This window comes from Geotrypetes seraphini, chromosome 9 (assembly GCF_902459505.1).
Source record: "Geotrypetes seraphini chromosome 9, aGeoSer1.1, whole genome shotgun sequence".
Taxonomy (NCBI): Eukaryota; Metazoa; Chordata; class Amphibia; order Gymnophiona; family Dermophiidae; genus Geotrypetes; species Geotrypetes seraphini.
The window spans coordinates 188,992,552-189,018,983 of record NC_047092.1 but is presented as its reverse complement, the minus strand read 5'-3'; the positions used below and the strand labels follow the sequence as shown (position 1 = coordinate 189,018,983).

General features: G+C 43.2%; 1 protein-coding gene across 2 annotated transcripts; it reads left to right on the top strand.

The window, feature by feature from the left end:
* Positions 1-13,112: 13,112 nt before the first annotated feature.
* On the top strand, positions 13,113-16,650 carry CAMK2N2 (calcium/calmodulin dependent protein kinase II inhibitor 2). Of its 2 annotated transcripts, XR_004540692.1 has the most exons (3): positions 13,113-14,507; positions 15,409-15,904; positions 16,086-16,650. XR_004540692.1 is itself a non-coding variant. In XM_033959300.1 (2 exons), exons 1-2 carry the CDS (start codon positions 14,339-14,341, stop codon positions 15,477-15,479), a joined length of 240 nt encoding a protein of 79 aa, XP_033815191.1. In that variant the 5' UTR covers positions 13,113-14,338; the 3' UTR covers positions 15,480-16,650. The 2 variants fall into 2 exon arrangements, 1 of the variants encoding a protein (XP_033815191.1); XM_033959300.1 differs by having other exon boundaries at positions 15,409-16,650.
* The last annotated feature ends 9,782 nt before the right edge of the window (positions 16,651-26,432 follow it).

Here is a 26,432-nt window from a genome sequence, read left to right as displayed (position 1 = left end):
AGTCAGTGTGTGCTACTGAATCCCTGTGATACATATCCCTGTGACTAATAGAGTAGACCAGTGCTTAGGAGGTCAGTAGGTCAGTGAGTCAGTGCTTAGGGGGAAGGTTGAGAGGAGCACAAGTGGGGACAGTAAAGGGGTCTGGGGAGTTGTGTGCATAGTGGGTTTGCAAGGGGATGGTAGGAAGGTTAGTGAGGGGAGATGGTTAGTACGAGGAAATAAACACTTGCTAAAGCCACACCTGCATACAAATGACATTCAGCACCAGATGTCGTCCAGTTACCAGCAATGATAACCTTCCCAAATGATGGGTGGTTAGCATTTCTATACATTTTATACTGACATTTAAAAATATAACCCTCCACATGGGCATACTTTGCAAAATAAGTCTTCCCTGCCACACCACACCACCAACTAATAAATGTAGATCTACGGATGTAGCCTTTGAGTGCATTTGTGTATTGTGACTTCCCAAAATGTCGATGCTGTGTGTACGTTCTGGCCTTTCCATGCTCAAACCACGAGAAGGCTTCTAAAATGATGGCCTTCATCTAATTTAATTCCAAATGTTTAACGAACTCTTTACAAATGACAGCAGGCACCATGTTTTTAAAAATACAAATAACACATTTCAAAAGCATATCAACACAATCAACCCCCAATTCCCTTCCCCACTAAATACATGTGATGGATAAGTGCAGCGAGAGAGGGAGGGAGGTGCAGGAGCCCAGCTGTGTGTGTTGATGTGTTCCTGCTTCATCTGTCAGCTATCACTTGCAGGGATCAGTTATTTCTGTACTAAATTAACAGCAGATGGGTGAGAATGGGCTGGCAGAGCCACTGTCACCAGTCTCAGCACAGAAGTGAAGAGCTACAGGAGGGGGAGGTAAAAATCACACCATCCGCCTCGGCTTTGATCACTTTTTCTCAGTTCTATTTTAATCATTTGCTCTCTCTGAGGTTTTCCTCGGCAGGATTTGTTTGCTTTGTGTTAGTTTCATGGCTGTGTTGGGTTATGGTCCCCTTACATCATCTGCACTGGTCACCTAAGGCCACCATCCAGTCTTTCTTCAAGGGGGGGCTGTAAGATAGCTCATTCTGGACCCTGCAGCTTTCAGGGAAGGTGATAAGGTCACAAGGGTTAGTAGTATATATAGCGGTAAATATTGATTCAGCGGCACCCAACAGGTTTTTTGGCCACCACCAGCATTATGCCAGCCCAGCATTACCTACCTTTGATGTCTGGGGTTTTTTTGTTTTTTTAATTGTGTTGGTCCCAGACTCTTTTTTCCACTTTCCTCTGGCTTCTTTTAACTCAGGATTCCAAGGTCTCCTTGTTCATTTGGCATTTCTTCTCTGTCCATATCCCCTTGGTGTCCCTGCTCATACAGTATCTTCATGCCATGTTGAGCATCTCCTCTCTCTTGTCTTGTCCAGCAGCACCCCTCTGTGTCCCTATCTCCCCATGTCTAGCATCCCTTCTCATGTTCGGCCTCTTCCCTTCTTCCTCCTTTCCTCCTGTCTCCCCTCTGCTCTTGTCCTCTCCTCCCCCAGGGATAGCATATCCCTTCCCTCCAGCAAGGGTCTCTCTTCCCTCCTTTCTATTCACCCCCCCATACATTCAGCATCTCTCCCTCGTCCTTCTTCTTTAAGTCCCAGTATCTCTTCCTCTCTTTCCCTCTGGCCCCCCCTCATGAGTCCAACCTTGTTCCTTCTGCTCATTCCCTTACATGTCAAGAAATATGTTCCTCTCCTCCACCCTATGGTCCTCCAGTATCTTTCTATCTTCCTCCTTCCCCTGCAACACTTGGCATGTCTGCCTCTCTTCTTCCCCCTACTCCCTCCCTTATCAGTTAGTGACTGAGGGAAAGAAACATTCCTTTTTCCCATGCACATACATGTTATCCTGGCCAGGCTTTGTATATGTGTGTGTATTCCAATCAGTCATTCAGGCCATGGACTTTTTCCCCCCTATGCACTGTGGAGATAAAACTGCAAATTTCTGTAGGCACAGGAGCTTAGAGACTGCCATGAATACTGTCCATTTGAGCATATTAAAGGTATCTATCATAAATTATTTCCTGGATGAATGTGTGAGTTTGAAGTCTATCCAAAAATACAAAAGAACTCATAAGGAGTAATCTAGATCATATGTTTAAGAGAAGAGTGGGACCAAGGGGGCAGGGGGACAGGGGGAGGAGGAAGAAATTCCATAGTGTAAAAGAAAGTACGAGATGGTCAGACCAAGGGACAGGGGTGGAAGAAAAGTCAGAGAGAATAAATATATCAAAAGACAGGGCAAGATCTCAACCTAGTTTATAGCTAGCAGAATGTATAGGGAAGGTAATGTGCTGAGTTAAGCTGAGGTCAGAGAACAATGACAAGCTGACCATCAAAGTGAATGTTTAGATCTCCCAAAATATGTGTGTTTGGATAACAGGTTGACACATCCAAAGAAATGAATGAAGCAGTCCTGGGAAATAAAGCCAAGTCTTGGGAAAAATCCACAGCTTATTTTTAGGAAAAGCAGCATAAAGCCTGCTTGACTCTGTTGGGATCTTGCTGACTTGGATTGGGTTTGATGAACCTTCAGTCTATCCCAGTATGGCAATTTAATTTTAAGCTCCTATATGAAGATGAATTTTCAACTGAAAATGTAGAATCCTAACTTTAGCTGAAAATAGAGCACAAATGAAGGAACTCAACTTTTTTTTAAAAAGTTTGGATGAAAATAGGGCACACATTAGGAGTCTAATTAATTTTGGTGCTCAGCTTTTTTTTTTTTTAATAGATATTCAGTCCTGAAGTGCTAAATTTATGGTTCTAAAATTGGCCCCTAAATACCTGCCTTATTTTTAGCCAAACTTTGGAGCCCAGGTGAAAATTCAGATTAGTTAAGGAGCTTAAAAGTTATGTCCTATTTTCAACTAACTTTTTTCAGCTCCTAAATGAATCCAGATTTTCAGATGAAAGGGGCCCTTTTACTAAAGCTTTGCATAAGCCATCAGACCTCCTATTTTATACATATGGGTCATGTGACACTCTTAGCACACTAAGCTTTAGTAAAAGCTTTTGAATCCTATGATGAATGTAATAAATCCCAAGTTGGAAGGTATATATGAGAAAAGGGGAATGGGAATCTTAAAAAAATCCTTTAGGTTGATTGGGTTCCAGTTACAAGAAAACTGGGAGACTTATAGCAGTTTCTCTAGTTGCATTGTCATAGGAACAGTGAAAGGGGGAAGAGGATGTCGCTTTGAATCACTTGTAACTCATTTTGCAAAGGCTGTGCAGTGCTCAAGGGGAAAGTGAGTCAGTTTCCCTCAGTCCACAACGTCTTGTTAGAGCCAGGAAAATGCCTTATAGGTATCTCTGAGGAAAATTAAACTGGGTCCCAGCACTGAGAATTTGTGATCGAGGAAATCAACAGGGAATGGACATGCCCCCTCCCCCCCTCTCTTATCTTTAACATTTTATAAGCACCGATATGAAAACCTTAAAAACTGTGTCGTTGGAATCCGCATGTGATGGAACAGTTTACAGTCTGTGTTTTTAAAACATGGATTCTCCCAACCTTTCATTAAACACAGAAACTTACCTAGAAGAATCCTTGATGCACAATGGGAAAAGTGATTTTAATAAAAATTGAGAGTTTCACCAGCTGTTGGTACATTTTCCAGTTGATCCCCATAAATAGAAGAAGAGAGAAAGCATTTTGTCAGTCTGGCTTGAAATGGGGTGAATTCTCCGGCACAGCTCAGGAATACCAACTAGGGAAGGATGGATCTTGCCAGAAGAACCACCTTCTTTGTTTAATGGTTTTGTGGGGCTTTTTCTGTATTGAAATCGCACCAGACCTGAACCTTTAGAAGAGGCAAACGTTTACCTCTCCTCCCTAGAGCTAACAGGCTCTGGGCACTTGGTATGGGAAGCGAGTGTCATCAGGGTTGGGGACTGCGTGCAAGAGGAGCCGGAACAGGCGCATTCAAGAGCTGTCCGTGGTACTGAATAATAATTCCCAGGTTTTGCGCAAAAGCTGAGCCGGCTGCAGCTAATCCCCCAAGCTCCACCTGCCAAGCAAGAAAGACGGGAGGGTAACTGATATGCAGAGAGTTGCATTCAATAAACAACATTTGCCCCCTACTCCGCTCAGAAAGATAAATCAGGAATGTGCTCGCAGTTTCTCCTCCCAAAACCTTTACAAAAAACAGAGAACAAATTGAATGGGGAAGGATTAAACTAATGTCGTTTCTTGACTTGGAAAGGCATTAAGCTTGGGAGGGGGAACTCTGCTTCATTTTATCATTTTGAAGAAAGAACTAATGACAAGAGGCAGAAAGGTGATTTAATCACATGTACCTTTGTGTCAAAGTGACGTTAATGCTGCAGATGCTCTAGTGAGAGTCACAGGTGTAGGGAAAGATCAACTGGACATTTGATTTTCTTCCATTCACCGCAGATGTGTAAAAAGGACTATTGTATTTTAATGATCACCCTCCCCCCCCTCCATCTCTCTCGCACACACAATAATTTAAAAAAAAAAAAAGAAATCCTGGGAATTGTTTATAACATTATTGTTAATACACTCATTTCTGTTCTAAACACAAAATAAGATCAACTGGTTTTTACACAGAATTAGGGGACATTTTAATCCAATTTCTTCCATCCAGAGAATATCACAGATCTGTTTAGTCTGTCACCTCTTTCCTCCTCACAGTTCCAGTTTTGACTTTCTAGCTAAAGCATAGACCCATGACTAAGATATAATGTTACAGAGGAATTTAGAGACTGAAGAAAATCAAATTGTTTATACTTGATATATTTGGGACCTGCTCAGAATTATGGATGGTCAGGTGTAAATAAAACATATTTGATTTAACCTTTTTTGAGACCTCCTAGCTGAAGTTTATTATGAGTGGGATAGGTAGGGAGAAAATAGGACTCAGAGAGGGCGTAATACAGGCTGGACTTGTTTGCTGGACATGGGAAAAAAAGATCCTTTAATTTAAGCAAAAGTCATAAAACCATTGACCTTGGGGCTGTGCTGTCCTCATGAGGCTGTTCTCGGGTTTACTGTTTTATGATAGATTTCAGACAATCCCTGCCAGTGCTTATTCCCAACCCAGTCCTCAAGGAACAACTAGTCCTTTTGGGATTGCAGAATAATCATAATAAATATTCATGAGTTAGATTTGCATATTCATTGTAGATATCCTGAAACCCCAATGGGACTAGGCTTGGGAATGGCTGGATTAGGTTCTATCCTGCATCCCTTTGGTAAGTACTTAATCAATTTTTTCTTTAAAGATCTGTTAAGACCACTTTTCCTGATGGTCACACTGGCTCTGTTCTTTGCCTCTGTTGTTTTCTTTCAATCCTTGAATTTTATCTCTGTCTGATCTTCCTGTTGATGAAGATGCTGACATCACTACTTTTCTTGGTAATCTTGTGGACAAATATAATCTTCTATACTCAAGCTGGTTTATTTGATCATTTGAGTTTTTGGACTTTTTGAATATTTGAACATTAAAATACTGGGGAGGTTTTATACCAGTGATTGTAAGGTGGAGAGCGGAAGAATGTTGTGTAACACCATTAGGGAGCTTTCCTGATCCTGCACAGGTGGAATAGTGGGAAGAGAGAGAAAGAAATACTGCCGGTGGGGGAGGGAAAAGGAACAGAGAACTGTTGGACATAGGTGTGTGGCGTGAGAGGGAAAGAGAGATGATATGGGAAAAGGAAGAAAGATGGAGAATTGTTGGACATGATAGTGGTGGAAAGGAGGGAGGGAGAAATATTACACTGGGAGGGAGGAGAGATGACCCAAAGAAGGGAGAGATGCCAGACCACAGAATGGAAGGGAAGGAGGAGAGAGAGAGATGCCAGACTGCAGAAAGGAGAGGAGAGAGATGTTAGACCTCGGGAAGAGGAAGGGAAGGAGAGAGAGATTCCAGACCATGGGAGAGGAGAGAGATTCCAGGCTATGGGAAGGAGAGGAGAAAGATACCAGATCATATGAGGGGGGGGGGAGACAGAGATGTCTGACCATGGGAAAGAAATGAGATGGTGCATAGGGATAGAGGGGAAGGGGAATGGGTGCGACAGGGAAGAGATACGAAGAAATGCTCCTTATGGATAGATGGAAATAGGGGAGAAGAAAGAGGGAAGAGATGGTACACATGGATAGATGGGAAGGGAAGGCTTAAAAAAGTAGATTTTGAGAAAAAAGCAGAAAAATGGAAGAAAGTTGAATGTTAAAAGTTAATGCTAAAGATGGATGTGTGGCAGAAAGCGAAGGAGAGAAAAACAGCAAATGGATAAGGTGGCCCTGGATACACAGTTAAGAGCACAGACAGAAGGAAGTGCCAGAGACTGGGAAAGATGGTTTGAATTTTATTTTCAATTTAATGATTGAATTTTGTTAGTTTTGAGAAATTACATCTGTTGTCTATATTTTGCACTGTTCAGGAAGAAATACATTTGTTTCTATTTCTCTGGGGTGTTGTACTGCATGCAGAGTCTTGAATCTTAGGGTTTTGTTTGTATATATTAGTACTTTTAGTTTGTGGTCTCGTATTTGCATAGGGGTTATCTGTTTTCTGGTAGGAATGAATGTTGAGAAACATACGTACAGTGTGCTTTGTGTAGTTTAATTTTGTGGTTAACCTTTATGTATTGTTAATAAGATTATATTGTGTGTGTATATATGGAAAATGAATGGAAAAAATGGCATTACAATTAATACTATTATGGGGTGGGGTCTAGGGCGGAGCTTGCAGGGCCCCCAAAACAAAAAAGCATTCCGCTGCCTATGAGTAGTAAGGTGCTGAAGTTTGCAGAGGTAGTTGTACTGTACAGTTCCAGGTACCATAAGGTGGTAAAAGGGGCCAAAAGAGACTACGAGGAAAAAATAGCCAAGGAGGCAAAAAACTTCAAGCCATTCTTTCAATATATTAAGGGGAAACGACCTGCGAAGGACGCAGTGGGACCATTGGATGACCATGGAATAAAGGGAGTGCTAAAGGAGGACAAAGCAATCGCCAACAAACTGAACACTTTTTTTGTGTCTGTATTTTCCGAAGAGGATATACACAGCATGCCAGGACCCATCAGGCTATATGCTGGAAATGAAAGTGGGAAACTGGCAGGGTTGACGGTCAGTCTAGAGGAGGTATGTAGACAGATTGATAGGCTTAAGAGCGATAAATCCCCGGGACTGGATGGCATCCATCCGAGGGTCATCAAGGAACTGAAAGGGACTATAACTGGACTGCTTCAACTAATAGCCAATCTGTCGATCAAATCAGGAAAAATTCCAGAAGATTGGAAGGTGGCGAATGTTACGCTGATCTTCAAAAAAGGTTCAAGGGGGACCCGGGAAACTACAGACAGGTGAGTCTGACCTCGGTACCGGGAAAGATGGTAGAGGCGCTAATAAAGGACCGCATCACTGCTCACCTTGATGGACACGTGCTGATGAGGACCAGCCAGCACGGTTTCAGCAAAGGCAGATCTTTTTTGACGAACTTGCTGCACTTCTTCAAGGAAGTAAACAGGCAGATAGACAAGGGCGACCAGCTCAACATTGTATATCTGGATTTTCAGAAGATGTTCGACAAGGTTCCACATGAACGACTACTTCGGAAAATTGCAAGCCATGGAATTGAGGGTGAAATACTCATGTGGATTAAAAACTGGCTGGAGCATAGGAAACAGAGAGTAGGGGGTAAATGGACAATACTCGGACTGGAAGAGCATCACCAGTGGGGTTCCGCAGGGCTTGGTGCTTGGACCTGTGCTCTTCCACATCTTTATAAATGATCTGGACATTGGTACGACGAGTAAGATGATTAAATTTGTGGACGATATGAAGTTATTCAGAGTAGTGAAGACACAGGGGGATTGTGATGATCTGCAACGTGACATAATCAGGCTTGAGAAATGGGCATCGACATGGCAGATGAGGTTCAACGTGGATAAGTGTAAAGTGATGCATGTCGGTAATAAAAATCTCATGCACGAATACAGGATGTCCGGGGCGGAACTTGGAGACACCTCCCAAGAAAGAGACTTGTGAGTTCTGATCAACAAGTCGATGAAGCCATCCACGCAATGCGTGGCAACAGTGAAAAGGGTGAACATAATGCTAGGAATGATAAAGAAGGGGATCATGAACAGATCGTAGAAGGTTATCATGCTGTTGTACCTGGCCATGGTGCGCCATCACCTGGAGTACTGCATCCCAGTACTGGTCGCCATACATGAAGAAGGACATGGTACTACTAGAAAGGGTCCAGAGAAGAGCGACTAAAATGGTTAAGGGGCTGGAGGAGTTGCCGTATAGTGAGAGATTGGAGAAACTGGGCCTCTTCTCCCTTGAAAAGAGGAGACTGAGAGGGGACATGATCGAAACATTCAAAATACTGAAGGGAATAGACTTAGCAGTTAAAGACAGATTGTTCACCCTCTCCAAGGTAGGGAGAACGAGAGGGCACTCTCTAAAGGTGAAAGGGGATAGATTCTGTACAAACATAAGGAAGTTTTTCTTCACCCAGAGAGTGGTAGAAAACTGGAACATTTTTCCGGAATCTGTCGTAGGGGAAAACACCCTCCAGGGATTCAAAACAAAGTTGGACAAGTTCCTGTTCAACTGTAACATACGCAGGTGAGGCTGGGCTCATTTAGAGCACTGGTCTTTGACCTAGGCACCACCGCGTGAGCGGACTGCTGGGCATGATGGACCTGTGGTCTGACCCAGCAGCGGCAATTCTTATGTTCTTATGGCACTTATTCTGATTTTAGCACTCTCTGCTAACGGAGAAGTAGTCTAGCACGAGAGGAAGCATTTCCACCATGAAATATTCCGTTGATTTGTTCTTCTAACCTCTCCTGACAAGGCACAGAAGGCTGATTCTTGCATTGGTTACAGTACATCTTCTTTCTGTAAGCTCTGTGGGGAAGGAACCTCTTTAATAGAATTGTTCTCATTACTGTATGGCATAGAGAGAGTGTACAAACTTTCTTTTGTGACAGCCACTTATTGCAGTAAAACAGCGACACAATTGCACACTGCTGCTTTCAGCAGAGCTGTTAACAATACACGTCGTAGTAACATTACAATTATTATTCTTACAACCTTCATTCTGGGTAGGAGATCCAGGCTACGACTGCAAACCATGCTGCTGCCTTCACCTCTGTTTGCACCGTGTTTGACCACAGAGAGATCACTCGGTGAGGTATCGTCACCACAAGATTGGTCATTCAGGGGACATTTGAGGTTCTGAAAAGTCTGTTCTATTGCTTGAACCATTCGGGCAGGCAATTAAAATGAAGGCCAGTGACAGAGGTCATGTGATACTGTAAATGAGAAAGATATGTCTTTCTCGCTCCGAGATCCCAGGTTCCTAAAAGACCTCATTATTGCTAACAGACTTCACAGATTTGCTAACCGACAAAACTTACTCATTGAAGAATCCTATATGAGGAGATATGTCTGGGGCTGAATCACCCTCGAACCCCGTGATGCAGTTCACTGAAGCTGCACTGACAGAGTTAATGAATGTAGTGGGTAGTTAATGCAGTCATCTAATCAGCTAACCAATTTAGAGTCTATACTTACAGAAACTACAAAGAACAATGGATTTGGAAGCAGGGTTCGATTGCGGAAAGCCAGAAGTTACAGCAGTCTTTGGTAAAAATTCATGCCGAGAAGTTGGAATATCTAGGAAACAGATTTCAAAGAGGGAAGTTGTGCATCTTGGGTATCTATTCCAGAACAAAATCTTTTTTTGGAGCTAGAGCACTGGCTGGAAATGTAACTGCCAATGCATGCTGGCCTGGGCCCTGCTCAATTAGAGTGTGCATATAGACTAGGCCAGAAACCAGCCCACGATTTGAGACCCCAGATAGTCATTGTGAAACTTCACAATTATGTGAATAAAGTAAGAAAATAATAATAGCCTTACTGGGTCAGACCAATGGTCCATCAAGTCCAGTAGCCCGTTCTCAAGGTGGCCAATCCAGGCCCACAAAATCTGGACATTCGCTTTATCAACCAACACTCTCATCCAGGCCACCTACCTCCCGGGCCAGAACAATGCCCTGGCGGTCAGCCTCAGCAGAAAGCTGGACCCACACGAATGGTCCCTCCACCCAGAGGTAACCCAGGACCTCTTCCAACAAGTGGAACCTCTTCGCAGCAGAGGACAACAAGAAGTGCCCTCAATTCTGCTCCAAAAGACCAGCACAATATAGCCAAACCAGGGACGCTTTTGCCATACATTGGGGAAAACACTTGCTCTACGCCTTCCCCCCCCCATACCACTCATCCACAGAGCACTTCAGAAGATCAGGCAGGCGGCAGCTACAGTGATCTTCATTGCGCCCTACTAGCCGTGACAAGTGTGATTCCCCTTCCTACATCGGCTGTTGACACGGCCGCTTATCAGCCTACCACTGCAACCAGACCTGATCACCCAGGACTAGGGACAAACTCTACATCCCAGATTGAAAACACTAGCACTAACAGCATGGATGTTGAAAGGCTAATCCTGGACCCTTTCCACATGTCAACAGGGGTGACTGAGGTACTACTAGCAACCAGATACCCGTCAACTAGAAAATCATACATGCTCAAGTGGAAAAGATTCCACATATGGTGTGTCTCAAAAGGAGAAGACCCACTGAACTGCCAGGTCCCAGCAGTACTCCAATACTTACTTAACCTATCCACAACGGGCCTCAGAACATCCTCCATAAGGGTCCACCTGAGCGCTATATCAGCGTTCCACAACCACATCGAGGACAGGACCCTAGCCACACACCCGCTAGTGTCCAAGTTCATGAAAGGGCTTATAAACCTGCACCCCTCGGTACGCTGCCCACCGCCCGCGTGGGACCTGGGCATCATCCTCCGCAGGTTAACAGCGCACCCCTTCAAGCCATTGGAGGAGGCACCAATCAAATTCCTCACCTGGAAAGTAGTTTTTCTCATCACCATCACATCAGCGAGATGCATCAGTGAACTGCAAGCCCTGGTGACATACCCACCATATACAAAGCTCCTTCATGATCACGCAGTGCTGAGAACCCACCCCAAATTCCTACCAAAGGTAGTCTCACCTTTTCACATAAACCAATCGATAGTGCTCCCTTCCTTCTGTCCGGGACCACATACTAACAGCAAGGAACAACTCCTACACACATTAGACTGCACCCGTGCCCTTCGCCTATACATTCAACAAACACAACCCTGGCGAAAGGCAGTACAACTATTCGTATTCTATGACCCCAACAAGCCAGGAACACCAGTGTGGAAATGCACTATATCCAACTGGATCTCAAACTGCATTGCCTCCTGCTATGAGCAAGAGGGAGTGTCCCTTGAGGGAAAGGCCACAGCACACCAACTTAGGGCCATGGCCACAACATTGGCAAACCTCAGCAACACACCACTTCAGCCCATTTGCAGAGCAGCCACATGGTCTACCCCGCACACCTTCACCAGACACTATTGCCTGGATCGACCGCTGCAGTCTTCTAATGACTTTGGTCTCAACATACTACAAATGGTGACCAAAACAGACACAGCAAAGGACACCAATACCCGGACTAGCTGAACAGGACTATTAGTCTGAATCAGATAGAAGAGATTGTTAGACAGCTTATATTCTGCCATGTTGGCACAATTTGCACAGTTCGTTTTTTACACAGTCTTACACAAAAAGTGTTACTCAGACACCACATTGGTGATATATTTGCTATATTCGCTATCTGTTATTGAGATACAAAAAAAGTGTTGGTCCAGTTCTAAGGACCAAAATAAAGTTCCTATTGTTTACAACGCATAACTCTGACTGGTCTCAGTAATTGTGGTTGTAGCCTCTGCCCCTCACCTGACATTTATGCAGCCTCACCGTACCGCAGCGAGATAGCAGGGACACAGAGGGGACCAGCCCCATCGGGGACCCCGTCCTTTTACACCTTCTGCACCCCACAGCTGGAGAGTCACCAAAAGTGGGACTGACTTATACTGCTTGTCCATGGAGAAAGCGAAGTTACTTACCTGTAACGTGAGTTCTCCGTGGACAGCAGGATAAGTCAGCCACACTGACCCTCCCTCCTCCCCTATGGGTGATGCTGCAATAAGACTCAAGCTAAGGGAATCACTGGATTAGTGAGGACCAGAACAGGTATATATAGGGCTCCCAAAAGCCTCACCTGAGCTCTGGGAGAGCAATTCCGAATTGGGAACGTAGATGATGTCACCAAAAGTGTGGCTGACTTATCCTGCTGTCCACGGAGAACTCCCGTTACAGGTAAGTAACTTTGCTTTCACCACACAGAGCATTTTTGGCTAAATTGAGACACAATGATCTTTGACCAAAGTGTCAACAACCTGGAGCTTCCCTGAGACATAAGTTCTGGTTGTGTCCACTTAAATTAGTGTTCTGGACCTCTATTACATCTGTAGTATCGATATATTGGCAAAGTACCTGGTGACCTTTCCCAGATATGTTGTTTGGCCAATATAGGATAACAGCTGAACAGAGATAAACACCGAAACATAGAAATATGATGGCAGATAAAGGCCAAATGGCCCTTCCAGTCTGCCATCAACAACATCCTCTATCTCCTCCTCTCCCTAAGAGATCCCATGTGCCTGTCCCACACTTTCTTAAACTCACACACAGTAATCGTCTCCATCACCTCTACTGGAAGTCTATTCCATGCTTCTACCACCCTTTCTGTTAAAAAAAGTATTTTCTTACGTTACTCCTGAGCCTATCACCTTTGAACTTCATCCTATGCCCTCTCATTCCAGAGCATAGGGATGTTAACCTATGCATTCCCAGTTGCCAGTGTAGTTGGGTTATGGAGGTAAGGGAGGATAGCGGGCTGTTCTTGATATTAAGGTTTATTGAAAATAATACCTACTTATTAGCTCATGCTATTTTTCATAAATATTGTGATGTTCTTTGAGTTTGTACCATAATAATGCTGTTTTGTGAATTATCATGCAAGATAATAAACATAAATGTAAAAAAATGAAGACCGGAGAAGATACCGAACATCACGGTGCTGTACTGCATGCATCATAATATTCGGCCGGATGTCCGTGATCGTGCCATGGAGTCTGACTCCATGCGCATTACCATGATGGATGCTGTTAGGTCCTGTGAGGAGGAATGAGTTGTGCCAGAAGGTCATAGAGGACTCCGTCTCATTTAGGTTATGCATTCAGTTAGAACTGGAAGATGTTGTTGGACCTAAGCTGTGGGTCACCCAGCAATAAATGGATTTTTCTTTGATATTATTTTCAGAATGTTATGGCCAGAAAGGAGGAAATGGGACATTCTTCTACTTGTCTTTGTGCATTATCTTTTTATGTGAGTGTTTCATTTACATTAGAACAAAATTTTAAAAAAGGGCCAGATATTCGCTCTCACTAGTGAGTAGGCAAATGCATAAGTTGCCTAGCTGTGCTTTCACAAGTTACGTGGATAATATCAGGCTGTGTAATGCACATGGAAGACTACTTTTAAGCACCACAAATGCACCAGTTTAGAGCCTGTCCCTTTAAGAAACGTAGCCTCCTGGTTTTCTTTATGCAATGCTGCATAACCAGTTAAATATGCATCTCTGATTTTATAGATTAGATGTAATGCTTTTAGCTGGTTTACAGAAGTCTTCAGGTAAATTCTGCTTTAGTATGGTGTGGATGCTCACATGCTAAGTGCATGCTGTTGAAGATAGTATGTGCAGAATAGCATGTAGCCAGATTAATGTTCCCATTCCAGTGTAAATGACTATGCTCTGAAAATCTGAAGGGTATGCCAAATCGCTAGGGTCCCCACAGCCTACATCTTAAAGGATACAATTATTCCAATTTGCCAGCTGAACCTGTTTTGTTTTCAATCCCATTGATTCATGAAAGCCAGAGAGAAGAAAAGAGAAATCCACTCCTCCCTCCCTCTCCCCTGGCTCATTCATCCTGGCCTTGTTTTGCTGCAGTCTCATTGCTATGCCACACTTGCCTCCTCTTGCAGCCTAAAGGAGGGGGGGGATGAAGCTGAGCTCCAGAGAAATGACATCATTCTTCCGCCTGGGGTTCCTTGTGATGTAGGATTCTCCCAGCCCTCTCTTCAGATTTCTCTAAAGGCTACCAGCCACTGCAGGGAGCAGAAGCTCCAGCTTTTTGCTGCTCCATTAATCCTTCCCAGGCAATCCAGTCCAGGAGAGGAAGTCATCAAATCCACCTTTCCCTTCCTAGCCAAAGGAAGACATTTTGTTGACTACCACCAGCTCTTTTTTTTCTTCCATTTTCAGGGTGATAATCATGTCTGAGATTCTGCCCTACAGTGAGGAGAAAATGGCTCACTATGGAGATGACCCCGAAGTCGGTCAGATCTCCTTCAGCTGCCGCCTCCAGGACACTAGTTCCTTCTTTGGAGGCAACCAGCAGAAGAGACCACCCAAGCTGGGGCAGATCGGGAGAGCCAAGAGAGGTAAGAGAATCCAGGAGAGGAATTTCCACAAAGGCAGAGGCAGACTGAGATCTCAGATTTTTCCTTCAGTGCAGACCTGGAAATCGTATATGGAAATTGCATCTGTAGAAAGGGAGCCCAAGCCTAAATCGGCTTTTTGTGTAGGGTTGTTGTAGTGATTTCCCTGCAGTCCCGGGAAGGAGGGAAGGGGGGGGGGGGCAGCTTCCTGCAGCTTCTGCCAGTCCTTCAGGATCAATCAATGCATCAATTGTATGCGAATAAAGCCCAGTCTGAGAGCTCCTTATCTGCCTCCCTCCAAGCTAATTATGTACTGCCTTCTTTTAATTAATGAGTTATCGCTCAGTCCCCAATTTCTTCTCTTGGTGGTAAGAGTAATGTTTCTTCAGCCTTACCTGTTCAAATGTTTCTGTGCCACCAATTTCCTCGTCAGTATAAATGCCAGACTCTGGGGCACTTGGGTTTTATAATTATAGACATTAGAAAGGGCCACTGGGTGCAGAAGGGGTAGGAATGCACCCTTTCAACAATCCCTTTGAAGGTATTTCAACGACTAGTCTATCCTTAACCTTCCCAGGGCAATTCATCATAGAAACATAGAAACATAGAAAGGTGACGGCAGAAAAGGGCTACAGCCCATCAAGTCTGCCCATCAGATTCATTAATTTCTCGCTACCCTCTAGGCATCATAATAGTCCTCTGTAATCTAAAGCTACAGGGATCTGTATTAGCAGTTTTACTGGACTGGGGTTCTTGAGACTTTTCATTAGGAAGCATTTATATTAGGTATAAAATATAAAATCATATTACCGGATGAGGATTATTAAAGTATTGCTCAAGTGTCCATTGTAGATTGTGATGTTTGCTATGATTTTCCAAAATAACCTTCTTTCCCTTATTCTAGTTGTGATCGAAGACGATCGAATAGATGACGTGCTAAAGGGAATTGCAGACAAGTCGCCTACTGGGGTGTAAAGTGGAAAAGAGCAACCTGGATCCTACATCTGCAGACTGGTCCACCGATTTTTAAGCACTTTTGGCTGTGCATGTTTGTGGATTGTGGACAAGGAGAAACGTAGAGAAGACGTTGCAAATCTCCACACCAAAATCCAAACCCAAGCCAACTTCACGGTTTTACCGCTGCTGCTCACTCACCATCTGAGGCAGAGACTTTCCATCGCAACCTCCGTCTGTGGGAGGGCTTTGCCGGCTTACCGCGCCTCTCTGTCTGTTAACGCGCCTTCTTCCCCTGTCTGCTCCATGCTTCGTCAGGCGCTGTCCATTTCAGCACCATGCCTGCCGGGCACTCTTTCCATTTCACCTCTTTGGGAGCTGGACCGTTCAGCAACGCACTTTCTGATTCCATCAATGTCTGTGTCTAGCTGGTTACTAACACACAGGTGTGGATATGCATCTATACAGTTCTATATGTATTCACACATATATGTCTATCTAATGGACACATTCATTATTAGTAATCCCAATGTTTTGATGTCAAGTCCATCAAAATGCACGCTCACCCGTCCCTGCCTAAACTCATAGTACTATAAAGGCTTTCACCCTGTCCCTTTTCCTGACCAGGTTTCAATATACCAGCAGATCGGAAGCAAAAATAAAGTAAAACAAAGCCAGCTGTGCGAATGGAAAAAGGAACGAAAGGAGGAGATGAACTGAAGACAGGACTGCTGTCAAAAGAAAATAAACATTTCTGCGCCATCATTTTTGCATGAGCTTCCGGTCCTGGTGCCCATCTCTGGTGTTATTGTTCATAGCAACAGTGGCACCATCCTTTTTAATAGAATTCTTCATATTTGTATTTTTATAACCAAATCTTTGTTTGAGATGAGATGTGCTAGTTTAATGTCTGCAAATGCATCAGAGATACTTGGCATTTAACTCCATGATCATAAGACTGAGGGAATATTGGCAAGCTCTGGGCTTAGTATCAGTTGGGAGATGGTTTAACTGAGCAAAGCATTTAAGAAATGTCATACTTCGGGCTCTGCTTTCTGATGAAACTTGTTAGGAAAATGCTGACATTACAATATACTAATTCATTGTTTACAAATGTATTCAAAGACATATTTGATGCCTCTTTCTTGGGATGCAAAAAGTTGTGTTTTTAATTTTGTAATTTTATTTTTGGAAGGCTTATTTTGGTTTGAATTGCATGGAAACCTTAATATTTTCAATAATACTACATTATTTTATGAATACAATAAAGCAAAAAAAAAAAAAAGAGAGAGAGAAAAATAATCCATGACATTCTAAGAATGATCCACTGTAAATTTTAATGCCATTTTCACTGTATTTGGTGAACAAATAAAGAAATAAAAGAAAGATGTGCATAGGACAGTGTCTTTCATTCCTTAACTCTGACCCTCATAAGGATATGGATGATTGAATGTGGAATATAGTAGACATAGCGGTGAATTTTTCTTTGTAATTAACACACACACACCCTTTGGGTTGATTTTTTTATGTTTTAAGCCAAGGGGTTGTGATATGTTTGGAGATGACTAAACCAGAATAATTGGTTAAAAAAAAAAATCAACCCTTTAACTCTCGACAAGACTGACACCTGCAGTTTAAATTTAGCAAGAATTAAATCATACAAGTGATCAAGATAACGGGATTTCAGTCAATACTCCGCATCATGAAAAGCCCCAGGCAGGTGTTCATAGGTGACTAGCACCAGACAACGGTCTAAATAAACCCTGCCCCGTGCATCATCAGTTCCCTTATTTCAAAACAGATTTCTTATGCAAATAAATATAAAGTGCAGGTGTGCATTCAAAAAAGGGTGGAAAAGTGCTTTAAATCCCCGAAAATCAATCAAGAATAATCATAACAACATATGAAAAAATCAAAAAGAAAAATACAAAAAAGTCACAATTGAGTATCAAACAGCTAAGATGCAGTTCGACTTAGCTGAATCTCAGGTTCATGCCACCACTTTGCCAATTATTCTGCTTTAGTTTCCTATTTTATTGGTAATATTTTTGGGTTTTTGAAGCATGTTTGGAGTTTACCATCTGGGTGACTAAGCCTGTAACTACTGAAATAAATTCCAAAACATTTTAAACATTGATGGTTTTATTAAGCTCTTTGTCTTCAGCCAAAATATTTGGGATTTTGGAAATGTTCTAGGAAAGTGGAAAGAGTGCACAAAAAAAAAACCTAGACCACTATCAAAATACAAAGAAATTGGACTATCCTGGAATGAATAAACCGGGCAGGACATAAGAGAAATGCTAGTAAGGAAAGGCAAAAAGATAATTTAAAGGCAAGGCTCTCCCTTCCCCCTCCCCTGCTCCCTGTCTTTCTCCTCCTCCTTCCTTCTTTTTCAGCCACTGGTGTTTATCTCTCTCACCATCTGCTCCCCTGTTCCTCCCACCTCCACCTCCACCCTCACTCTCATTTTCTCTCCAATTTTATCTTCTCCATAGAAGGTTAGTATAAAGAAATAAAACAAAAAAATTAAAAGGAAATAAGGTGATATTATATTGGACTAACTCAATGCGTTTTATGATGAGCTTTCGAAAGGTCAGAATTAAGCAAATGTTTTCCTTATATAGACTGCTATTGGTCAACATTTGCTTATTTCTGATCTGAAGAAGGGTTACCTTGGAAAGATCATCGTAAACCCCTTACAAAAGCGTAGCACAGTTTTTAGCGTCGGCTGTGGTGGTAACAACTCCTACACTCAGGAATTCTATGAGCGTAGGAGCTGTTATTGCTGCCGCCGATGCTGAAAACCGTGCTACGCTTTTGAAAAAGGCAGGGGGGTTAAATGCATTCAGTTAGGTGTCATCTTATTTCCTTTGTTTTTGGTTTCATTTCTTTCTACTACCTTGGAAAGTGGACTAACACAGCCACCACAACATGTCACCCAAAGAAAGTGACAAACACACACAACTTGCTGGAGCGGAGACCTAGGAGAGGTTTAACAATCACATTACACAGGGCTTTTAGCCTGCAAATACCACAAATAGTTAATTGAAGGAATTAATTGAACCAATAGTTCAAGAACTAACAAAGCATCATCAAATTCTTCACAACAAAAAAGTTCTTGATCTTTCAATTATGTAACTGTAATGCATTCCATAAAGAAGCTATTTGGTAGGAGAGAGAAGGCTTATATTTCACAGATCAGACATTTTTCTTAGTAAGAAATCCCAACAATAATTGTTCTCTTAGTGTTAATAAGCAAACTAATGACAAGGTGCTTCACCAGACAAAATTTTATAAATAATTACCCCTAATTTGACTTGAACCCTGGGAACCAGTGTAGTTTTAGCATAAAAAGAGTCACATATTTACCCAAAGAATAAATCAGTCAAATTACAGTACAGTGGTACCTTGGTTTACAAGCATGATCCATTCCAGGAGCATGCTCGTAAACCAAAACGCTCGTTTATCAAAGCAGAGTTCCCCATAGGATATAATGGAGACTCGGACAATTCGTTGCTACTGCTGCCAGCGACCGACATAAACATAACAGAACTGGGGCACTGGGGCTCTTTCCACAGCCAACCAACCTCACTGGGGCCTTGCATCTTTAACTTCTTTTTCGTTCAGTGCTTACATTCATGCTGGCTTTCTCCTCCTTCATGCCGCAGTGCTCGTTTCAAGCTGCGGGCAACAGTTCCCATGTTCCCCCCAAGGCCGACCTGTAAGCCCTCACTGTGCCGTGGTGCCTACCTTCATGCCACAGTGCTCGTTCCAAGCTGCGGGCAACAGTTCCCATGTTCCCCCCATGGCCGACCTGTAAGCCCTCACTGTGCCGTGGTGCCTACCTTCATGCCACAGTGCTCGTTCCAAGCTGCGGGCAACAGTTCCCATGTTCCCCCCCGCGGCCGACCCGGAAGCCCTCCCTCTGTCATCGCAATGTCAGAAGGAACATCTCAGGGCCAGCCGCAGGAGGCATGCAGGAGCTGCCGCCGCAGCCCAGAGCAAACACAGCAAGGAGGAGGGAGCCAGCAAGAAGGCAATCGTCCAGGGGTGGCAGACGGAACAAACGCATTGCCCTCGAGCGGGCCGCACCTAAAAGGCAAAACTGAAGTGAAAGAGCATCAGAAAGTGTGCATTGCAAGGTATGGAGAGGGGGATGCGGGATGTTTTACTTTGGGACATGCTCGTATAGCGAGTCAAGCTTGGTTTACGAGTCACAAATTTTACAAATGTTTTGCTCATCTTGCAAAACACTTGTAAACCGCGGTACTCGTATACCGAGGTTTGACTGTATTTTGAATTACCTGCAATCATCCCTTGGAAGCCTTAGTACACCCCCAAAAAATAATATTGCAATAATCTACTCTTGATAGGATTGAGGCTTGAACTATGAGTCTGAATGCAAATGGATCGAAATACATTTTCTTTAAATGTAACTTCTTAAGTTAAAAAGATTTTTTTAACCACGGAATTTATATGTATTTCTACTCCTAAAATTTTAGAAGAAATCTCAAGAGAAAACCAATAATAATCTAATAAAAATGCAGGAGATGGTCATTTGGACCCAACCACAAAAGCTTAAGCCCTCTTTTACTAAGCTGTAGGAGATGTTTCTACCATAGCCTGGAGCACTAAATGGTCTGACACTGCTCTGACGCTCTGGGCCACAGTATAAACCTCTACCACAGCTTAGTAAAAAGGGGAAGGGGTTAGCTTTCTCTCTATAGCCCCAGGTACATTAGATAGATTGTGAGCCTACTGGGACAGATAGGGAAAATGCTTGAGTACCTGATTGTAAAACCGTTGATATGTGGTATATAAAAACCTCATAAACTTGAAACTTGAAATTTGATTTAAGCCTGTGGTTCAGTATCCAGCTTTCAATTAAATTGAGACAGTTTATCAAAACTTTCAAAGTAGTAAACCAATCTTCAGGAACAGGAAGAAACCCGAAATGTTGTCTGCATAGATTTAAAAAAAACAAAAAAACCCAAAGCAAACCAGCAGATTTGTCCAACATCTCTTCTAATGACTGAACAATGTAGGAGATAATGGAGAGCCCTGAAGACCTCCACAAGGCAGCTTCCAGGACTCAGGCAATATCTCTTTACTTTTAACTTAAACAATACTATAGAAAGAAGCTATATCTACACATATAAATTATTAGTTAAATATCTCTTTAATAAACATTTCTTCAATTATCATACAAAATCTTAAACCCAACATTGTAAATCAAAAATATAAGCCTAAAAAAATTTCCAAATAAAATTAAAAGCCAGATCTCTCGATCAATCATTGATGTATTATCCTCTCAATATAAAAAAGTCAATTCATGCTACATTTGAATTGCTCTTCATGTGTGCTAAGAAATTCTTTATCATCAATTCATTGCATGTTTCTGCTGCTGTTGTTCAAAATAAAAGCTTCATCGTTCAACCCGGCATAGAACTGCATTTCGCTATATGAGCGTCATCAGGAGCTGTGTGTGACTGCATCAGATTTTCATTCAGTTCTTCAACCTTTCATGTTTATCATAAAACAGCAACAAAAGAGAATTCAAATCCAATGTCCTTGCTTACAAAAGTTCATTGCTGAATTGGACCGATGAACTAAAAAGCCTGAAACCACAGCAGCACCACTCCCTGGACTCCAAAACTGATTTAGATAGATAACAGAAGCTCATGGTCAGATTGTATAAGAATAACACATCTACCTTGGCTATAGAATACAATAGAGGAAGCTGCTTGGAAACAGGCTGACCCCAATTAGCAACAATTGTGTTAAAAACATAACAAGCCCAAGATTATTTCAGGAGATGGGGAGGTATAATAAGTGAGTTAAAATATGACAGCAGGATTTTTAACATCTGAGTGATAGGCGTCTCTTTTGACTGTTATCCACAAAACAGAAGTGATAAGTCCAATGAGAATGTGAGGAAGGGGGCTTCAGGAGGGGTCACTGAGGTTGTTTGGAGGGTTTCAGGAGGAGATGTTGTTGATCAGTGGATGAGCTTCAGGATGGCGTACAGTTGTTGTTTTGGGGGCTTCGAGAGGGGATGCTCTGGTTAATGCTTCCTTTGAGATCCCCTTATGCAGGTCCCATCCAATATTCAGTCAGGATCTTATAACACTTTGTCACCAGCTCATGTTTGCTCAGATCTGGATTTTCATTGCAGGTGCTTGGGGACTTGAACATGGCACTGACATTGAATGTCTGGGTCTTATTTAGCTGGACGATGGTTAGTGCTTAAAAAACTATTGCTGGATGAATATTGACTGGTAAATAATGAGTGTAACCAACTATGAGTCATGAGAAGTTGCAATTACTACATCATTCTATGGTAGTGGAATTAGCAGATAACCATGGGAAACCATCTCTGTGTCATTCCTTAAGGAGAGAGGGAAGAATCAGAGTATGAATGGGCCCAGCCAATGACCCTCAAGCCTTGCATTGAAGAATGCCAGTGTAGAAGGACTGAGGTTGAGATGGACACTAAATAATGACACGGGATGGTTTCCAGCCACTGAACCTCAAGCCTTACATTGAAGAATGCTGGTGTAGAAGGACTGAGGTTGAGATAGACACTAAAGAATGACCCAGGATGGTTTCCAGCCACTGAACCTCAAGCCTTGCATTGAAGAATGCTGGTGTAGAAAGACTGAGGTTGAGATAGACACTAAAGAATGACACGGGATGGTTTCCAGCCACTGACCCTCAATCCTTGCATTGAAGAATGCTGGTGTAGAAAGACTGAGGTTGAGATAGACACTAAAGAATGACCCAGGATGGTTTCCTGCAATTATCCGCGGGCATAATCAACAAGATGGCACACTGAGCATAATTGCTGTAGGGTACAAAACCCTGCTTTGCAAAGGGCCAAAACCTGGGGGCCAAAAGAAAGGTGAGAATCAAGAAAATATAGGAAGGAATCAACCAGAGTAATCATTGTAGCTAGCATTTGCAGAGCAGAAGTTGGATGTGGTATAAGTCCTGCAAGCCGACAGACTACAGTCTTACCTAGATTCAAAACTAACTGATTTGTAATTAACCACTAGGAAATCTTAGCAAGCCAGATTTATAGAGGTTGAATATCTGGATTGTCAGAATCAGTAGTGTGAAGGAGGAGAATGTCATCAGCACAGATACGAAAGGAAATATTACATTCCTGGGTACGTAGTGCCAGTGGACTTAGAATCCAATTGAACAGTAAGGGAATGAGGTAGAGCCCTGTAGATTCCCCAATGTAGACGATGAGCAATGATGCCATTTTCTTTTTAACATCCTCTCTCTGGAACTCATTACCTTCTTACCCGAGGTTTAGCTCAGCCTTCTTTTATATTGTGCTGAGGTCCTGTGCTCCCTCTTTCTCTGTCTCTTTCCTATAAACAATTGTCTTTCTCTGTATGTTATGATATTTTATTGGAAACTGCCTTGATGTTTGCATGGAAGGCAGTATACCAAGCCTATTAAACCATCAACCACTTGCATGAAGTCCCCCATTACAACTGATATTCAACCTGCAGGTGTCAGAGTTGTTTTCAAATGCTGACAGATGTGGGCAAGATTCCTTTCCTTCCAGCTTGTCTTTGTCTTAAACCCTCGCCCCCCACTACACAAACGGCCATCTCCTGGCTCTTTCCTCTCATTGAGTTTCCATGGAAACCTTCTCCCAGATTTTCCCTCTGTCTGGCCTCCACTGTTTCCTTGGAAACCACTCTCTCGGCTCTTCCCTCTTTCAAACACCCCACCCCCTATAAACACAGTTTCCATGGAAACCGCTCCTCTGGCTCTTCCCTCTTTTATGACTCCTTCCCCTGATTTCATCTGCAGCACTTCCTGCTCTCCTACCCCTGAAATGTTCATAAGACAGCCTTTCTCCCCAGTACTTCATCCCCCCTGGTTTTACAGGACCCTCTCTCCCTCCTATTTCCATGGAAACCCATCCTCCTCCTCTTCAGCTTCTGCATCTTGTTTCGATAGAAACCCCTCCTCCTCCTTCCCCCCCACCCACCCCCCGTTTCCATAGAAACTTTCAGTACTGCAGGAGCTGTACAGCTGGACCACAGAGACAGGGACTGAGAACAGCACCAGGGGAATAAATTTCAGATGGTAAAAACAAGAAAGCATTTCTAATTAAGGTATCGGATGATGTCCTATATTGAATTGAACTGAAAGCATTTAGAAAGGTACAGAAAAACCAAATCAAACTCATAAACACATTTTAAATGTGGCCAAGTGTGGCTCGGGGCAGTGCTATCATTGTCATGTGGAAGGATCAGCAATTATTTCTCAGAACAGATTTTTATTCCCTAGATCTAGCAGAGCTACAGAGATAGCCCTCGGAGCCCCTGGAAGAGCCATCATACAGCAGCACCTGGCAAGTCCATGATCCCCAATGCTTGGACTGTCAATGTATAGCACCAACTATCAAAAGAGAAAATAAACGTAAGAGCCCTGAGGAATCTGGAAGATCTGCTCTACCAGGGAGCTGTGCTGTGGATGATTGGAGGACTGCAGTGATATCGCCTATTGATGCCAAAGCATTTGAAAATGAGGGCTCTGAGCTTCAGGTCGTCATGAGTACTGTAGATGCTCATGCCAACCCAAGAGAATTTGCCTCACTGATGATTAGAAGATCCGAATGACACCAACATTCTGGTGCATGATCATGGGTGTGTGCTGTTAGAGGAAGGCTCCTTTGGAGCCTGGTAGAAGCACAGGGGGAATTCTGCTATTATTTTTTTTCAGTTTGACCCTTGAGGCATCAATGCTTGGTGAACTGGCATTTTTGTAACAATGGGGAAGAGACAGCTTCTGAGTCTCACCCTGTTCTTAGGTGGCTCCCCTTTTTTCCTCAGGATTGGGCCTTGCTTCCCACCTCTTTTGCTAGATACCAGGGAGGAGTTGCAGGTTGTAAATCCCCTTTTCAAGGCATAAATGGTGTTGTCAGTTTGAGAGGACCCCTGGGGATTTGTCTGTACTTCTGGGGGATGACTGTTGTGATGGGAATAGTGGGAAGTTCTGTGCTGGCTTCTTTTGATCACCAGCTGAATCTTTTCCATGGGGGCATGGTGAGCCAGTCTAGGATTTCCAGTTTACCAGGATAAATGCTCTTTTATTGAGGATGAGAGTGTGTGTATACAGTTTTTTTGTTCCCGCAACTCAAGTTATAAGGGCAAGGATAACATCACCAGTCTCAAAGCAAAACCAAGCAGTATCCGAAGTACTGCTTCTTAATCTTAACAGCAAAATCAGATACAGTTGTTTCCAGTCAAGGATCCTCCTTTCTATTCACCAACTGGGGTTCAAGCTTGGATCCTATGAGGGGCACCACCCTTGTTCTTCATTTGACCAGTAGCCCTAACTAGGGCCTCCAGCTGATGTCTCACCCATCTCCCTTCTGGCTTCCTTTTCCTTTTTGGACTCCTCCCCCTCAGGGAACTCAGCCTGCAACCTGCTTCTGGAATGCAGGGACCAGGATCCTCTAACCCTGAAAGCTACCCATCCATTCCTCCTCCTGCTGGCTTCCTTCTCTAAGGAAGAGTTTTTATAAGGCATGGCTCCTAGGGTTCCAGAACTCCACCCCAACCCGACTCTAATTGGCTCAGCCTATCTGCTTTTGGATTGGAGGACAGGCTGTGCTTCTAGGATTCCAGAGCCCCATTCTAGCAGAACGCTAATTGGCTTAGCCTTTCTGCTCCTCGATTGGGAGGCAGGCTTTGCACTCCAACTCCCAGGATTCTTGGGCACTCTGCTCCCTCCCTGGTTCAAGTTATCTGCCGCCTGAGGTTGCAGCACAGCTTCCCCATCTGTTTGTTGCATAGTATTCCTGGCAGTTGCCACTTTATCGGGTAAGATGGTTTATTTTTTTCTTTCTATTGTCTGGTCCTGGTTCCCATGATAAGATATTGTCCTTCCCTTTATTCCTTCCCCTACTCACTACTACTGATGAGTTTCAAGTATAATAAAAATTTGTATACTGCCTATCAGTCATGTAAGTGGTTTGTACATAATAAAATAGGGTACATAAAACAGGGATCTCAAAGTCCCTCCTTGAGGGCTGCAATCCAGTCGGGTTTTCAGGATCTCCCCAATGAATATGCATTGAAAGCAGTGCATGCACATAGATCTCATGCATATTCATTGGGGAAATCCTGAATACCCGACTGGATTGCGGCCCTCAAGGAGGAACTTTGAGACCCCTACATTAAAACATACAGTATTTACTGGAACGATAGGATTAAGGTAAAGAATTACATTATAAAATAGGAAAGAGAGCCATGTAGGGGAAATACAAAAGCAGAAATGAAGATAATGTTTCATAAGGTAAGTGCATTAGAGGTTCAATGCATCTGTAAAAAGAAACATGTTCAGTTTTCCTTTGAAACAATCTAGCATAGGTCCATCCTGTAGTTCCGGGGGTAATAAGAACATAGGAACTGCAGCTGCTGGGTCAGACCAGTGGTCCATCATGCCCAGCAGTCCGCTCACGTGGCAGCCCTAACTGCCTACATTCTGGTTCAACAGGAACTTGTCTTTAAAAACATAAGAAGCACCATCTCCAGATCAGACCTTCGGTCCATCAAGTCCGGTGATCTGCACACGCGGAGGCCCTGCCAGATGTATACCAGGCATAATTTTAGTCACCCATATCCCTCTATGCCTCTCGTAAGGAGATGTGCATCCAGTTTGCTTTTGAATCCTAGGACGGTCGATTCCGCAATAACCTCCTCTGGGAGGGTATTCCAGGTGTCAACCACCCTCTGCGTGAAGCAGAATTTCCTGATATTTGTCCTGAACCTGCCCCCCCTTAGCTCCATTCCGTGTCCTCTTGTCTGTGTCAAGTTGGACAATGTAAATAATTTTTTCTGCTCTATTTTGTCGATTCCTTTCAATATTTTGAAGATCTCGATCATATCACCTCGTAGTCTCCTTTTCTCAAGGGAGAACAGTCCCAGTCTCTTCAGTCGATCC